The sequence below is a fragment of the Psammomys obesus genome, unplaced genomic scaffold (assembly GCF_907164565.1).
Source record: "Psammomys obesus unplaced genomic scaffold, mPsaObe1.curated_primary_1811, whole genome shotgun sequence".
Taxonomy (NCBI): domain Eukaryota; kingdom Metazoa; phylum Chordata; class Mammalia; order Rodentia; family Muridae; genus Psammomys; species Psammomys obesus.
In genome coordinates, this window is record NW_026596040.1 from 34,419,364 (window position 1) to 34,437,952 (window position 18,589).

The 18,589-nt window shown below is 42.8% G+C and overlaps 1 protein-coding gene and 1 pseudogene across 1 annotated transcript in view; both read right to left on the reverse strand.

Annotated features, from left to right (window-relative positions):
• The window catches only part of Me2 (malic enzyme 2), a 41,972-nt gene extending 31,738 nt beyond the window's left edge, over positions 1–10,234 (reverse strand). The window contains exons 1-2 of the mRNA XM_055622678.1: positions 10,098–10,234; positions 677–796 (exon numbers count right to left, since the gene is read on the reverse strand). Of these exons, the coding sequence (XP_055478653.1) occupies positions 677–784 (108 nt within the window). The 5' untranslated portion in view covers positions 785–796; positions 10,098–10,234. The remainder of the gene's footprint in view (positions 1–676; positions 797–10,097) is intronic.
• Positions 10,235–14,457: 4,223 nt separating this feature from the next.
• Positions 14,458–15,342, reverse strand: LOC129688139 (protein SET-like; annotated as a pseudogene).
• Positions 15,343–18,589: the final 3,247 nt, after the last annotated feature.

An 18,589-nucleotide genomic window follows, 5' to 3' on the forward strand; every position in this document is an offset into this window, starting at 1 on the left:
CAGTGTCATACAGTAAATGAAGCTCTGAACTAGAGTCAAAGCCCAAGTCTAGCCCTATAGATTGTGTTTAGTATTTAACATGACCACTAAATACAAAGCAGAATGTCTAGTGAGCCCAGCTTTAAAAAAAAGAAACAGAAGGTGTGCCCGCCTGGATCTTGTATTGCCATAACTTCTGTCCTACTTGTGAAAATATAAAAGTTAAAGGACTTTCTTCTTTGTAGTATTTGCTGAATTAATGGCCAAAAATATCTACAATGATTTGTGTCCAAAAAGATAGTGTGAAGTTGGAGGTTCAAAAGGTTTTACTTCATATTTTTATCCAACCATCCTAATTACCCCAGGGTGAGTCCCTGCTTCAAGCTAGGTAAATTTACCTATCCCCTTTGCCAAAAGTCCTGGCAGCAGCACCATTCTGAGGTGTTCTGATACTATCATTGTTTTTATTGCATTTGCCCAGAACTAGGAAGCAGTCAAGCCTCTTCTGGTAGCAGAAGTTGTGAAGAAGGCATGAAGAGCCAAATGAAAAGATATGGTGTAGAAAAGGCAACTCTCCCCCAAAGGCCTCAGCTACACATCCACACAGCTCTCGGCTATAAAATCGTCAGGCCGACTCAGTCTGAAAAAGCGCACCTCTACCGGGAAGATGAACTATGTTGGCATTGATGTTACTAACCTTGTTTGTTCTTGGGTTCAACATGAGTGGCTTGCCTTTCTCCTTCAGGTGCAGATGACGACACGTCAAAGCGCAAGGAGCGACAACGGCTCTTAACCGGGAAAACATCTTCTCTCTCACCTGGAAAATAAACAGAGCACCAAGCACTTTACCCATTCTCAAAAACAGATGTGGATCCTCACTGTGCACCGAAAAATGCTTTAGTTAAAGGAGTCACTGAGAGAGGCCCGTTAGCCACGAGGCCTGGCCGCAGTGGGAGCCACAACCATGTATAAACACGTGGTAGAGGGATGGGAGAGAGAGGAGAGGAATGGCTTGAGCACTGTGAGGAGAGGTGGAACTGGAGACTGAAGGGTGGAGAGGCACAGCCTGCTGTGAGGAGCCTGCCCTGCCACTGAAGGGCATGGCAAAGTCCCAGCCCATGTTGCCACTGGGGCCTTGTCATGGAGCAGCAGGGGTCTGTGTCCAGGTTCATGGCCCATATTACCATAAAAGACCACGTGGACGTCCCTTCTGCCTGGGACTGTGTTCATATACAAGGGCAGTGCAGAGCTGGCCCCGCCCCTCACTGACTGCAGCATTTGGGAGAGCAGGCCCAGCACCTCCTGTGGGCAGCACAACAGAGCTGGCCCTGGTGGTATGGGTGTGTAAGAGCTGGCGGGCTGACCAAGTCAGCTGCCACCCAGACTCAGATCCAGGGCTTTGAGTTGGCCTGCCCCTGTATGTACCTCATCTGTTAACTGCTGGAGTGCCTGACAAGGCTGGTCCTACAGATCCAAAGCTGCAGGATCTCCATGACACAGGGCAACAGCAGGATATCTGAGAGGAGTCCCAGTGATGATCCCGTATTGAGAGTGTAGCAGAAGCCAGAGGCCTCGAACCAGACCAATGACTCATTATAATGAACATTTGAAAGTAAAGGTGTGTGGACAAAAGGGTATATACTACAAGACACACTGGAGCTTCCACAAATTTTTTTTTCTCTTTTTTTTTATGGAAATGGGTAGATTTCAAGAGCAAAGGGTGTGGGCACAAAGGAACAGGGAGATGAGTACGATTTGGGTAGCTGATGTGAAACTCACAAAGAATCAATAAAAAGTTAAAAAAAAAGCATTACTGAAACTACTGATGGTAGACATTTATATCTCCTGACTTAGGTAAGTGAGCTACAGTTCACTGTCAATTTGACCGAGACAAAGCCCATTTCCAGAAAGGTTTGGTGGGAAAGACCTATCCTGAATATGGGTAATGCCACGGCATGGGTCCTGGACTGAATGAAAAGGGGGGAAAAGGATGAAATTGGCCTTCCTCTGCAACTTTGGTCCTAGCAACAAGCCCTAAGTGCTGTCATGAACTCTGCCATGCTTTCCCTGCCACAACAGCCTTTATGCAAGATAAGCCCCCTTCCTTATAACTTTTTTTGGGTAGTGAAAGGAAGGAGCAGGTTTTGACCCAGTAACAAAAAAGCAAATATACAGTAACCACAGATAACATATTCCCCTTTGAATTCATGTTACAAAGTTACAAGGGGAAAAGGTATGATACTTGTATAAAATACATCTTCTGAAATTATTCCAAAAAAGAAATCTATACAGTAGTGTCAAGTGTGCCAGCAAATACTGAAATAATCATTAAATTTATTGTAAGACCTTAAGGAAGAAAGACTGAAATGGCTTTGCATATAACTCTGGAATATAACATTACATAGAAGGCTGAAATGCATAGCTTTTGGCTATCTATCTGCTGATGTTATGGAATACAAAGACACACGTGGCTCAGAAAGCCTGAAGTATTTACTCACTGCTTCTTTACCTAAAAAATGCTGCTGGTCCCTACTGCAGAGGCTACAAAACCCTGTCATCTGAAGGATAGAAAAATCTCCCCACCTGTGTGCTGGAGAGATGTAAAAGCACTAAATGTTGCTTCGGAAGAAGCTCACAACTATCTATAACTCCAATATCTGACACAGACATACATGTAGGTAAAATACCAATGTACATAAAATAAATATTACACACACACACACACACACACACACACACACATATATATTTAAATCCAGAGATCAGCAAATTCAAATAAGGTTAGTTTTACTTAGTCAGGGACACTGAAATACTGAGGGTTTTCAAGTAACTTTGTTGAAGCTGTTTTCTGCCATCTTCCAAAAATCAGAAAAAAAGGTAGGATACACTGTTTCAACGGTATTTGCATAAAGTTTGGAGGACCACCAACACACTCAAGAGGGTAGGGCTGATGTCAGACCTAACGCAAGCTGAAGACTTGTAACATTGTTTCACTCAGGGATACAAGTGAGTTTAAAATACGAAAGGGAATGTAGTGGAAAGAATGTGTGAACGAGAAAGGTTTTCTACTCCAGAAGAAAGTAAAAAATCATTATACATAAAAGGCCAAGTGGTGCACACCTGTAATCCCAGCACTCTGGGAGGCAGAGACAGGTGAATCTCTGTGAGTTCAAGACCGGCCTACAGGTAATCTAGGACAGCCAAGGCTACAATAGAGAAACCCTGTCTAGAAAAAAACAAAACAAAACAAAAAAACCACCACCAACAAAAAACCAGAAAAAGTCAAGACAGACATGAACTAGGGAAGAAATTTAAGCATTAAGTGTGAGCCTTAAGAAAAGCTGTGAAGTGTGATGAGTTGGGCTGGATGGGAAAGGGAGGGTAGAGGGAGAGAGGTTAGAACTGGGAGGGGAAGGGGGATGGGGCTACAACAAGGATGTAAAGTGAATAAAAAAATAAAAAATTAAATAAAATACAAAGGAAAAACTGACAAAGAGAAACTGGTGAGAACAGAAAGAAAGATGATCAAGGAAAAGCTCACAATCAAAACCTTCACAAGCGGCCTGCTCCCTCGAAGACCCCCTATGACCCAATTCTAGGCAGCAATTAAAATGCAGCTGTGATTTCTTTTAAGTGAGAAAAGATGGCAGAAAGCTTTAGAGAGAAGCAGAGTTCCGTTTAGTCATGATTGTACACATATAACAGGAACAACATGCTAAAAGAGCATGTACAAACATAAATAAAGGCACATATTAAGATCTGCAGACAGAAGTGATTTTTTACTTTCAATTTTTACTTCACATAATCTTTTTATCATTCCGAAAATTTCAATTTTTATCTATACCCATCAAGATACCTAAATTTTACTGTCTGAAGATCACAAAACTTGAAGATCTGAAAACCAACTGCCTCACTGCTTTAAATTTAAATTTACTTTTCATTTACACATTGAAAATTGAAGACATAACGTTAAGAAAATAGTGATTTCTGTTGTTGCTGTTGTTTGTTTTCCCTGCCATACAGTTCTCCACTCCTCTGGAAACAAGTATACTATAACTTACTTCCTGTCCTATTCAGTGGCTCTCCTACCAATAGAACAGCTAAGGCAAAAAGGGAAAACTTTTTCTCTGCCCCACATTTCAGTCACCAATTCTGAGAAGCTATAGCATCTCTCTCCTTCTCTCCATTGAGTACAGAACGTGACTGGCCAGATGTATATTGGGGCTCACTCCAATACAAATAATTCTACAGCAGGTAACAAGGATGCTCTACAATCCCATGCAACTGTGATACTACACAGACACAGGGTCAGCCGACAGGTTAAGGGCCCACGATCACGAGACTGGCTTCACTCCAGCTGCCAATTCTAAGTAGTAGATTGTCACCTGTACTTCTCATCAAGCAGCTTCCTGTGGGCTGGATAGTTTGCTAGAATGGCTCACAGTACTCAGAGGAAGACTTACTAAATTTACTGTTTAGTCAGAGAAGATACAGAAAGGATGCAGACGAATAAATAGCAAGATGAACAGAGGTGCTGGGCAAAGTACAAAGGAGCAGGGTACTCCTTCCTGCTCTTGCACGTGCTTGGCAGCACAGAGAGGCATGAACTCTTCTTATTCAGGTTTTATAAGCTTAATGTCCAGCCCCACCCTTCACAGAGATCATGGGTGAGGCAGAATGTTCCAGTCCTCAAGTTCCCGAAGTGCCCAGTCCCATCCTGGAGCTCTCCCGGATCTCCACCCAGTTACCTCATTAGCATAATATGGTGTGATCAAAAAGTCTTACCAAGAAGGACAGATGACATTCCTATCACTCAAGAAACTCCAAAAGTTGTAGTTGAAGACTAAATGCATTTCATAGTCACAGAATATGTAAATATGACCCTGATGGTTTTTCCCTTTCTTCTGATCTTTAAGAGAGCTATTCTTTGTTATTCTACGAAAGTATATAACACATTCTGGTAGCACACGCGCGCACACACCCTTTCTCCCAACAAGCCCTCATCTCCACTCCCCCACTATCATGACTTGTGGATAAGGGGTTGTTTTGTCTGTGGTCTTTTCCCCCTCTTTGGGGGCCAGGGTTGCACTCTGTAGCCGGAACAAAATCAAGTAAATCTCCTGCCTTCTGCTGAGTGGTGGGATTACAGGGATGAAGCTTGAGCTTCCTGCCCACAGCGGATTACAGACACTTAAACCAAGTCCACAGCCTTAAAGGTAACTGTGCTCTCATTAGTGGATTTGCATACTTAAACAGATTTCCCTTGAATCTCACCGACAGTTCCACCTACCTTGAACTTAATTTATTGAAAACCATGAAAGCTCAATGATAGGAACTGCGATGCAATATTTCACCCTGCTTAATGGTTACTGTCTGGGCTCCTGATCGGGTTTTTCCCTCACTGTTCCAAATTACAGCTCTCCAAACGTCGCTTAGGTTTGTTTGTTTCTTCAAATTTTATGTAGTTATTTCCTTTCTCTCCTAATCCCAATCTTCTAAATAAAATTACTAGTTAAAACAATTTCTCTATCCTAAATTCTCACAGCTCCTTCGTGCTCTGTTTCTTACCTGTCTTTGAGACAAGTCTTGTCTCTCAGGCCCCAAGCTTCCCATCTTCCTGACTCCACCTCGCAGGCATGCACCACCACCACCTAGCTAGTTCTCCTGCTTGCTAGACAGCAAACCCAGGGCATCTTGTACACTAGGCACTCACCAACTCAACTACATCCCATAGGTGCTATTTTTAAACCCTTTCTTATTTGGGGTTCCTAAAGCCTCTATCTCCCTCCTTCCCCAACCTTAGGTAGAAGAGAAAGGTTAGAAGGAAAAGAGGACATAGACCTCTTCTTCTGGCTGGGTACGTCGTCAGGTTCTTTCAGGGGTAACACCAATCTCATCGTCAGGATATCCAGCAGTCCAGATAACCAGCAAGACTGCAGCAAGCAACCTTCCAAGTGTTCTCTCCATCCATCCCCAAGTCACCAGAGTCCTCAGAATTAAACTACTCCAGCTGGCAAAGACCAACTCTCTCTCCATGCCACAGGAGACAATTATCAGCTGTGGACAAATTAAGGCAGACCCATATCCCACACTTGGGATTAAAACAAAAACCTGCTTACATAATATAACTGAGTTTTGGTTTGGTTTAGTTTTTGGTTTTTCGAGACAGGGCTTCTCTGTGTAGCCGTGGCTGTCCTGGACTCGCTTTGTAGACCAGGCTGGCCTTGAGCTCACAGAGCTCCTCCTGGCTCTGCCTCCCAGAGTGCTTGGATTAAACATGTGGTATTGCCACCACATTTGACATAACTGAGTTTTTAAGGAGACCAAAACTTCCACTACAACATTCCCAGCCTTAACTACCTGTTTCTGATAGGCACTTTGTCTACTTTGTTTGTCTATATATCTACTTGGACCTTTCTTATAGTCACCTGTTCATATTTTATGACTTAAAATTCTGGTTTCATTACAAATTTCAAAGGATCTTTTCAAGACCCCTCCAAATCATTTGAATGTCCCTAGAACCATGACATAAATTTTGGTTTCTTTCCTGATGTCATTTTTTTCTGAGGTCATTTTCTTTTGAAAATAGTAGGGATCGTTGACACTGTGTCTCTATGTGTTTTATGCTCTCTGGGAGACAGCTTCTGGTGGCCACTGCAAGTCTGCTTCAGTGAGAGCCACGGTTTACTGCCTAAAACCAGCTCTTAAACTAGTTCACACTCTAAATGGATCTCCAAACCCAGACTCAAGTGAGCTGGAAAGCCACTGGCCTATCACAAGTCAGGTGAGATGGTCACCACTTGGAAAGGCTATCAACCTAGAGACCCAGAGCCTTCAACACTATTCACGAGACAGAGATCATGACGTGGTATGTGGCAGTTAGGGACCTGAACTTGAATCTGGACTCAGAAAATTACCAGTTTAGAATGAGCTGTCACCTGGAAGATCCGAAATGGTCTCTGAATTGGCAGTGGGGTTAGTCAGGATTTTCACTTAGGTGGCCTGTGACCACCTAAGGAGAAACTAGGACAATGTAACAGTATTATTCATAATATTAAATATCCTTTTAAAAAATGTTGTTAATTATGACCTTCCTTTTTCGGCAGTTAAATTCTATCTTTTAGGACAGGATGGGGACAATGGACTTTTGAGGGGAGTTTTGTTATTGACTTAAAGACACTGTTTTGGTTTTTTGTTCCAAAGGTTGATTTAAGTCACTAATGAGAACAGGTAGGCCCCCAAATCACAGCAGCCCTCCTGCCTCCCAAACTGTAGAATTTACAGAGGTTTTTAAGAGGTTCTTAACTTAGAGAGAAGTTGGCAATCTCATGTCTGGTCCCAAATACCCTTTACATGTATACTTAAAAACAAAACAACAACAAAAAACTGTTCACAAAGTTTAATCTGGAAACCAAGCACTCCATTAGAACACTCATTTTTCGCAATAGAGTGAGGGCTAGAGAGATGGTTCAATCAGTAAAGTGTTGACCTCACAATCATGAGGACCAGAGTTCAAATCCCTAACACCCACATACAGAAAGCCAGTTACATAGGTGACTGTAACCCCAGTGCCAGGGGTAGGGGATTGAGATTGCAGATCTTGTCCAAGGAGTGGCTTGCTACTCAGCCTAGACAACTCTAGGATCAGTGAGAGACCTTGTCTCAGAAAACAAGATGGAGAAGTAACTGAGAAAGACCCCTGTGGCTTCCACACTAAGTGCATACAGGCCCGACACACACAAAAGGAAAAGAAAACCCAGAGGACACACTTTTGCAGAATTACAGAGTATAAACACACATGGGATTGTAATCCTATTACAAGCCTCACTGCCTGACTTGAAGTTTTCTCAATAAAAAGAAAGGTCTAAGGGTTAGCTCTACAGTCAAACTGCCCGGACTTAAACCCTTGTTTTGGTACTTGCTGTATCAACTAATTCTGAGTGAAGTCACACCCTAACTGAGTTTCAGTTCTCCTTCTTCACTCCCTGAAGATGTAAGGCAGTTTAAATTTAAATTAGACTCAAATGCTTGTTGCAGTGCTGTGTAAATGTTCCTTATTAACTTTTACTGCTCCTGGCTAAGGTGGTCATAAGTCACATTCTAAATGCCAGGGAGTTTCTGAATAAACATTTTTTTTAATGATTAAATTAAGAGGCTACGAGGATAATCATGATTAACATTTAAAATACTTCATTCTCTATCTAGGTTGAGAAGGAGACTATGAACAGCGTAGAGTTCCAGACAACAGAAAATACTAAGCAGTGTCTACAGAAATAACATATTCTTCAGTTCGAAGTTTGTAAACATTGATCAATTTCAGCCACAGAAGCCTATTTCAGCCATAAGCATATTACCTTCAAAGAAGCTAAATTTCAATAAAATAATTAAATTGTTATTAAACCAGATGTAACTTTGAACTCAGATTTTGTCTCTAAGATTAACAGACTTTAGTGGGTTTGTATGTGTGTGTCAAATATAACTAGTTTGCTTCAAGTTCAATGAGTCATAATTTTAATTTGACATAATGTAAATTTAGTATAGATAAAAAATTTTAAATGGAATTAAATACAAATTAGGCATAAACAGAATCACAGACGCTTTTAACTTAAACAACAACAAAGCCTCTAAAATAAGCCAGGTATAGCGGCTCGGGTGAGCAATCCCACCATTTGGGAATTGAGGCACGAGAATTCAGAATTCAAGGCCAGCGTGGGCTATGTTGGACCCTAAAAACCAACCAACCAAATAAACAAAAACACAGCAACCCCGAAATGGTGAGTCCTTAATGAGTTTGAAACGTATTTTTCACCAAGTATCTGAAACTTCTTCTAAGGAAGTAATTCAGCTGCTGCTTCATTAGCAGCTTGAGGAGAATGAATGAAAACCTTCTAATAAAAGCAAGGTTTAACACGTCTGATGATGATAAAGCATTATATCATCATTTCTAGCCTCTGTGTCTAACTTTCAAGCTTTCATAACTACACAAAGGAGCCAGGTTCAGCTTACAAATCAATGCTCCAAGTACAGTATTAAAAGAGTTAAACTGTTTTCTTGTGTCTCACACACAAGATACATTTACTTTTTCGTTTATTCGTTGGATACAACCAACTGTTTCTCCTCTAACCTCCAGAATATTTGGAAACTAAAAATAAAACTCTGCATTATTTTGCAATCGCTTAACAACATAAACAGTGCTTATGGAGTACGCATGGTTAAGAGGGAGTACAGCTAGGAATATGAGTTTGAATCCCGTCTTGAAATAGTTACTTAACCTTTCAAAGTATTATTTACTGGGAGATAACAGTCAAGGGTTATTCTGGAGGAAACCTGCTCGGAGAACAGCGCCCAGCCCATTTCTAACCACAGTGCTGCTACTCTTACCAATCCCCACACCAACAGAAGTAACAACGTTCCTAACTACTCTGCTCAGAAGTGATTGCCACAAGCATTTAAGAGGATAACCCCGGGGACCCCACGTTACTAGGGGTGCACGTCCGCTGAGGTCAATTATTTTGGTCATGCTTCTCACAACAAACAACACACATTTTCTAGAATGATTATCAGTACAAAAAAAAAAAAAAATTAAATCAAACCTAAAGCCACAAACGCGATACCATACTCTGGATTAGTTAGGAGCATCAGAGTCACCTGCCAGTCCCGGTGCACAGATGCCATTTCATATGAATGGACAGCACCACGCCAATCTTGGAACTTTGTAACCTGCAACAACTCTTTTTTTTAAAATAAGGAGCACACACAGACACACCAAGTCCTGTGCACACACATACACACACACACAAACACACACACCAACTCCTGTGTCTTCCTGAGCTCGGTGGAGAAAAAAAAAAAAAAAAAATCTTGCCAAAGGGGTTTTGAAACACAAAATTCGTCTTTCCCCAGCGCAGGGGAAAGGAAACTGGGATGCTGGAGATCTGGAAGCCACCTGGCTGGACTCCTAGAAGAAGGCGAGCTGCCCAGACACCAGCCAGCCCGTAGCTCAAGGGAGTGTGGCGTCCCTCCCTCCGTCCAGCTACACGCCCGCCAGGCCGGGCCGCTCCCGGGGAGGAAAGGCCCGCGCCCACCCCCGGCTCCAGGCCGCCCGCTCCGCGCCTTACCGGACGCCTGGCCCGGGCCAGGTGGTGCAGCAAGCAGAGAGGCCGCGGCGCTAGAGCCCGAGATGCTCGGCCTCGGCGCCGCCCTGCCCGGCCTCCCGCGAGCTCCTGGCAGCGGGCGCCAGCTCCGGCTTGCTCTGCCGGGGGCCCGCCCCACACCCGCAGAGGTAGCGGAGAAGGAGAAGACGGCCAGGGCCCGGCTGATGGACAGGCACGCCGGCCAATGGGAGGCCCGGAACTGGCGCGGGGCGAGGCTCCAGCCTGGTCCCGCCCCCGGCGCGGATCCTGCCGGCTGCATCTTCCTGCGCCGGGTTCCTGGGTGTTAACTGTTCTGAGGCCGAGCGCAGCGGTTCATGTGCTGCCCCGACGGCGGGAGGAGGGATGTGCTTCTGGGAAGCAGGCTGGTGCCGGGCTCCATGAGGACGCGGAGGCTGGCTCAGCCCGTTCATCGGCCGGGTCTGCGGGGAGTCTGCGGCCGCCGCAGGGCGTTCACGCGAGAGAACGCTTTGCGCAGGCGCGGCGCGGGGTTGGCGGGTACCAATCTCCTAGTCCAGCAGACACGAGGAGATTGTGATGTGGGTCCTCGTGGACCGCCTTTGGAGCAGGGAAGGGACGGACAACGCAGGAGAACGAGGAGTAGGAACCTAAGAAACGCAAGCTCCGGTGCATTGGGAGCGCTGTATTTTTCTGATTCGTATTTATTGGTGTATGTAGGTCTTCTGTAAAATTCTGTGCCATCCTCCATGGCTGCTGGCCCAGTTACTGACCTACCGGGAATTTACTAATCATTAATGCGGTACCATCACCATAGATGAGCAGTGTTCTCAGAAGAGCGCCTCAGGAGTTCATCTTCGCATCCTTGAAAGCAGCAAGGGACCGCCACACATACCTTCCCACATATGTTCCCACCCTCAGGTAGGATTTTGAAGGATATTTTGTCTCAGAAACTGTAATCATCAGAAATTGTTTGCTTTAATGGAATCCATATAATCTTAAGGGATAGAAATAGTAATTAAAAAAAGGTACAAGGGTATAAAAGGCAACGAAGAGAGATTAAGAAAATGAAAGATGATGGAAATGTATAGGAAAACTTAAAGAGAAGGCAGAGAAAAGTGAATCGCTCGCTCCCTTCATAGCCAGGCAGCTCCACCACTCTGAACATTAAAGGGTGTGGCCCATGAGAGAACACCGCAGTGGGAAGACAAATGATAGGTAGAGCAGCTGTAGTCACCACCACAGTAAAGAGGAGCTATAAAAAGTGTGGCCTGGCATAACCCTGCCTGCCAGAAACTCAAGGTGTGGCAAGTTGAACGGTGGAAGCAGCAAAATTGCAGGTGTCATGAATTCTTCATCTCAGAAGTTCTGCTGTCCTTGAAAGTTTGCCCTGTGTCAGGGTTATTCCAGGCTGAAAGGTTGCACAGGACTATCACGATGGAATTTAGTTTGCTCGAGGTCAATAGAGTACTTATTAAATGGAGTATCTGCTAATGTCAAGAAGACAGGCACCCATTTGCCTGATGTGCTCTGACATGCAGATTCTCCAAGACATTGGTCAAATGCCTTCCAGAGAAAAGTGGTTTGTTACTAGACAAACAGGCTAGTTTCGGTGCTCTTCCGACCGTTGTCATTCTCTCTCTCTCGGCTAGTTTTGGTGCTCTTCCTACCATTGTCATTCTCTCTCTCTCTCTCTCTCTCTCTCTCTCTCTCTCTCACACACACACACACACACAGTCACCAGTGAATACCAGCCCTGGTTTAAAATGTGTGTCTCCCATCGGTAGTTCCATGATAGTCCTAAGATGGTGACTGAGGATGAAGGCCTGATCTGTAATAGTACTGAAAGCATGAAGAGCTGGAGTTTCTTCTCCTATTGCATACACATACATTCTGAAGGGTGGTGACTTAGTGCTCAAAATCCCCGTATCTTGTTTCTGTAGGCAAGAATCACAATGAAGGCCATAATCCCTGAGGTGGTAAAGTAGTCATTGCTTTGTAACTAACAAATTATGAAACAGATATACAAGCTTTAGAAAATTCTGTACTCTTTTTAATTTGCTGTTTAGCAAATTTCTAATCTTATCAGTGTTGCTCGAATCAAGTATATTTAGCTGATACTATTTTCATTCTATAATAGTTATAGCAAAACAATAAGATATCTCATTCATATTTGCATTTATAACATGCATGTAGTAGTCAGGACAGCCCACAAGAGTCAGTTCTTCCCTTCTACAATAAGGAATTGAATTCAAATCACTAGGTTTTGCATTAAGTGTCTTTATCTGCTGAGCTATCTCTCTAGTCCTCACTAGTTAATACTTTAAAAATGAAATATTTATTCAATCTTTAGAGAACTAGAATTCACTAGTTCATATTTCAAAAGCCATAGGACTCATATATATCTCTGCATCTCTAGGAATAATCCAAGTATGTAGGCATTTTTGTTTATCATATGGGAGATTGAACCTAGGGCTTCATGCATACTAGACAAGCATTCTGTCACTGAACTACATTCCTAGCCTTCCTTTTGCTTTTTATTCAAGGCAGAATCTCACTGAGTTACCCAGGCTGGCCTTGAACTCATTGTGTGGCAGTTTCCTCTGAGATACAACCTTCCATCTTAGAAGGAAGCTCTGTCAACACATGGGATGTTCTAAAGGAAGGCAGAACATTCTGTCATGCAGGGAGCCTCTTTAAGCTCAGTAAACAAACAACTCAAAAGGCTCAGGAAATCCCTAAAACAGACTAGCTGTATTAGCTCCCTCTCTCCAAGTATACATAAGCAGTAAAGATTACTGAGAGAAACTCTTAGGTAAGCCCACCTGCCTAGGAAACTCTCAAATAAACTGAAATGCCTAGAAGAGGTTTGGACCAACTAAGCTGCCTGGAAAAGACACCCTCCAGCCTTTGGGGATACCTGCAGGTTGTGAGGTACACTCCAGCTCTCTAGTTTTCACCAGCTGTCATCCGTGCTGATGTGGGATTCTGGTGACTCAGCTGTCTTTGAGTCATTCTATGTCTGTGCATAACCCCAGTAAAACTCATTGGTCCACAAAGTTGGATTTTGTGGTGTCCTTACTTAAGTATGTCATTAGTTCTCCATCTGGAGTGAGTAGACATTGTCTTAATTAATGTTTCTATTGCTGTAAAGAGACACCATGGCTAGAGAAGGAGCTGAGATTTCTACATCTTGATCCACCAGCAGCAGAATGAGACAGCCACACTGGATTATAGATTGAGCATACGAGACCACAAAGTCCTCCTCCATAGTGACACACTTCCTCCAAAAAGGCCACACCTTCTAATAGTACCACTCCCTATGAGCCAAACACTCAAACCCTGGAGTCTTTAGGTCTGTTCCTATTCAAACACTACAACATTTGCATATCTCCCCAGGAACAGTGTCACACAGCACCTCCTCTGTAGCAAGTACAGAATTTTAAAAATACAAATTAAAAGGTCTGATGTTTCTTACAGTGGGTCAGGAGCACAGAGAACAAAGTATGATTATTATTACTGTTCTATTCCTGCTATTAATAGCTCTTGCATTCTCAATTCTATTAATAGACATTAAGATATATTCTACAAAGGAATGATGATTATTATGATAGGAGCAATTTTTTGGTACATTTGAACAGTAACTCTTAGAAATGATTTTTTAGATCTAAGACCAGAAAAACCTTACTATAATTGATTATACAAATAGAGTATTTTTTTAAAATAAGAAATATAGAAGTAGGGCTTAAAGCTGAGTAAGGCTCAATCACTGTCTGAACGGTCACTGAGAGGATGAAAGAACCTCTTTCAAAGGACAGAGAAGCTGACAACTCTGACCAGAAGCATGGCTCAGCTCTGAGCAGAGTGTAGATGGAAGTTCACTGCACATGCCCTAGGAAAAAGCCACTGGATTCCTGTGTGTCGAATGTCGGGGCAGGGGTGTAGATGACCCTGAGGAATGCTTCTACTGAGAGGTTGTCTTTTTAATTGCCTGCTCATTTACACTGAAGATAAAAAGAGCTCACAACGGGAGTTCTGGTGCCCTTTCTTTCTTTCTTCCTTTCTTTTTCTCCTTTCTTTTTTTTAAATAATGTTTCTTTTTTTATATTAATCATAGACACAAAGTAAATAACCTGGTGCCCTTTCTTTCACACACTTTTTTTTATTTTTTGAGATTCTTTTCCTGATGTATTTTGCTCATGGTTATTTCCCCCCAAATAAGTTGAAAACCATGGTGTTAAGAGAGACCTCAAAACAGGGCGACTGAGCACAAGGGTAAGGGGGGAGGAAAATGACTGCAACTTGCTCCCAGAGACTGGAGAAAAATTTTAAAATAAAAAAGAAAGTTGGAATCCATCCATCTTCTGTGCTAGTCATCCTCACCTTCATCCTCCTCTCCTCCCCTTCATCATCATCTTTATCCTCATCCTTCTTCACCTTCATCCTCATCCCCTTCATCAATATCTTCCAACCCTTTCTCCTCCTCCTCCTCCTCCTCCTCCTCCTCCTCCTCCTCCTCCTCCTCCTCATCTTCCGCCTCCCCTTCATCATCATCTATATCAGTAACCAAATAGTACTGCAAGGGATTTGGCCAAATATCATCTTTGATGCCCTCTCCTGATTTTTCTGCATCAGAACGGTCAGTGAACCAGGTGAAGAAGCTCTCTGGCTCTTTGCACTGCCGCTTGCTCCTAGCCTTATTTTGCGTTTGACTGAGCGCTTTGTCAAATCCTTTCCAGATTTCCATTTCATTTCGGTGGACTTTGAAGATGGGTCACCACTCTCATGCAGATGAAATTCTTTGGAGAGAACTTTTTTCAAAGTAAGGATTTTCATCAAAATAAAACTCTGTTCTGTAACCAGATCTAATGGCTTCAAATTCCATCACTTCACTCTGGTCAAATAATGCAGGGCCTCCTCATCCTCCTCCCTGAGCAGTGTGGACACTTGTGGGTGGTTGACAAATGTTGTTACCAAAATTGGGGATTTTGGACAATCAGTTTTGACCTCTTCTGAAAAAACAGTTGGCAGAGTTTGTTATATTTTTGTTCTACTTTCAGAATTTCCTCGCTGGCTTGTTCATTAAGACTGTCTATTTCATTTTGTACTTCATTAATATGTCCAATTGCTTTTCACTGTTCTTTTTCTACTTTCTGCAGGCCGGGAGGGGCTGACATGCTCTCCAGCTTCGGGCAGCAGCCGGTCTGGATTTCCTGGACTGAGGCAGGATAGCAAACTGCCCTTTCGGGGCCATGGCACGAGGGAAGTGGCCTGAAGCCAGAGGGCAGAGGCCCGATGTTCACAAAAGGAAGAAACGCGCAGGAACTCTCACACACTTTTTTAAACTGGGTGCCTAGAGCACCTCTTCATCTTGTCAGCTAGACATTGTCACACTCTGCCTACCTATCCCAGGAGGCACTGGCAGGAAGAGGTGGGCGAAAACGCTGCAAGGGAATACAGATGCAAGCAGAGAATTCTCACTTAGACCCCCTGCCTGGCACATACGTGATGCTCAGTAAATAATAATTACCTTTCATTAGGCAGGTTTTTTTTTGTTTTTTTGTTTTTTTTTGCTAAACATTGTTTTTTTGTTTTTTTTTAAAGCTCATTTACATGCTAAAAATTATCTTACTGTCTTAATACTCGAGGTTGGCATAACTATTATTGTATTTTCCTTATGGGGAAACCGGGGAAGGTCACTCCAAGAATACCACTACACGGTAAAACAGTGGTTTTAGTATTTTTTATGCAGAATTCCATGCATTAGGCTGGAGAGAGCATTTGGCAGATTGTTGGCCTTTCCAGACCTGAGAAGGCTCTCCCCATCCTCGGCAGGTACAGCAGAGAGATCCCAACCTTTCTAATGCTGCGACCCTTTAATACAGTTCCTCATGTTGTGGTGATCCCCCCCAATCATAAAATTATTTCATTGCTACTTCATAACTGTAAATTTTCTACTGTTATGAATTGTAAAGTCTGTGTTTTCTGATGGTCATTCAACCTCCCCAAAGGGATTGCAACCTATAAGTTGAGAGCCACTGTGTTAGGGAAATATCAACTTTCTGGCCCCCATCCCGTACCCTCTGAGTAAGAAACACCAAGTATTAGTGCGACCCAGCAGTTTCGGCTTTGGGTTTTGTTTGTCTTTTTGTTTTTTGTTTTTGTCATTCTGGGGATGGAATCCAGGGCTCCAGGCATTCCAGGCAAGACACTATCAAAGAGTTTCTGCCCTGGCAAGTAAGTGGGATACAAGCTCAAGTTCACCTTGTATCCATCAAGTCCTGTTTTCTGCTCAGAAGAACTAACTTAGAAATAGTAATTATAAATACAGTCCTTCCCTCAAGACATTCCTACTATAAAGCAAAGCAAAGCATTTGCTCACCTAAGTATCATAAAAGAGTTTGTTGTTAAATGCATCTTCCCATAGACACATTTTAAAAAGCAGCAGTGGGAAATGTTGGCAGGTGAGACTATGATGGCAAGGCTTTGCACGCTTTGGGAGATGGAGATAAATGAAATAACATTGTCAATGTTAGTTAACATTTTTGTGAGTGACTATTATACTGGAATGTCTACTTTTGTGTTTAATTGAGTATTTTATTTTGAATAAGTGTTTTTATAAGAAGTGAAGAATAAGTAAGCTCCAAGTGCTATAGTTGTTGAAAAGAGGGATTCAGAACACGAGGGCAAACCTTGGTCATTAGAAAAGTCCCTTAGATGACACCTTGTGCACTGCAGCTCCACAAAAAATGTTGTCAACAACCCTAACATTCAAGCGTTTCAAAAATAGTGGTAGTTTAGGAATTTGTGACAACGAGAAGATGTCACAAGGCTCTCTATAGTCCTTGTTTTCCCAACATAACATAAGCAGTCATGCATTTCTTTTCAGAAATGTGAGTGCTGGGCTGTGGGATGGCTCCGTAGGTAAAGCAGTTACTCTAAGGCTGACCATCTGGTTCAACCACCAGGACCCACATGGTGGGAGGAGAGTGCTGATTCCCCAGAACTGTCCTCTGACATACACGTGAGCACCATGACATGCACCATGCACACATACACGTCTACACATATACACGCATGCACACATGTTGGAACATGCACAATAAACACATACAGTGAAAATTTTTTAAAGAAATAAGAATGCATTTTTTGAGGCACAGCCCCAGATCCCTCTGTGAGTATTGTGTAACATGGACAATATCCACCTTATAAAATTTTTCTGACTCTAAAGATCCCAAATCCTCCACCCAAGACCTTGTCTAGTTGTATATATAAAATAATAATAATAATAGTATAAAGGCTATCTTTGTCCTGGTGCCAGAAAGTGAGGAAAGCTAAAGTGAGCAGTTCTTTCTATCTTCAAGCATTAGATAATTTATTACACAAAATTGCTTATTTTAATTCCTTATTTGCTTAGTGTTTATGTGCACATGCACAGGTAGAAGTTCTCTCTTTCCATGTGGGTCTCTGGGACTGCACTATCCTGCCAGCCCCAGCCTGCTTCTTATAATGCTTTAAAAGCTAAGTTTCCTGTGAATCACAAACAACTATCCTGACATTTTGCATGTTTTTCTGAGAACAAAATATCTGACAATGTTATAATGACTTATAACATTGAGTTATAAGACTTAGTCTTGCCAGGTGATGGTAGCATACACCTTTAATCTCAGCACTTGGGGGGCAGAGGCAGGCAGATAGTGCTGTGTTACCTTTAGTATGGATTCACCAAAGGCAGATGTAAACGATACTTGTTGAGGCTAAAAATATTCCACAGCTCAGTCTTATCAATGGGTATAGAGCCATGGACTTACTGAAATGTGTCTCCAATACACAGCTCTCTGCATGACTTTTATATATATATACCCTGATATCTACATAAGATAACTCACATTAATGAATTGCTTTTTGTAGAGTAAATGTACTTTGGTACTCTGGTGTAGACTACTGACTTCCTTACCTGTTTCCTCATTGCTGCCTGTCTTGTGGCTAACTGGAATGCAATTCATCTGGTCTTGCGAGTCCTCAAATGGCCTTGCCCACAAATAAAAATAATGCTGGGTCCAGAAAGAAAGCACAGGCTCCTTTTCTAAGAATCATGAATTCCAGGACATGAGGGTAGGGGAAAAAAGGTGCCAAGTCCCAAATCAACAGGAAGCCTGAAGGAGTAAAGAGGTGTCAGGATGGCCATTGAACAAACAGAAAAGGCTGTAGGTCTGTCAGTTTATGTGAGTTCTGAACTGCTGGAGTTTAGCCTGCTACCCTGGGCTTTGTGTCTCTTTTGCTCCATTTGGCTGTGAAATGGGAGGTGTCTTAAAAGGACAGGCAGCTGATACATGCTTGGCAATGTGATTTCTCTGTAAAAACTCTTCAAGTGGCAGGGTTTAAAGTAATGCATTAGTAAGACATGGAGTAACTAACATGCCTGCCATCCTAGCACTCAGGAGGAAGATGCAGAAGGATGTGAGTTCAAAGCCAGCCTGGACTAAATAGCAAAACCTGCT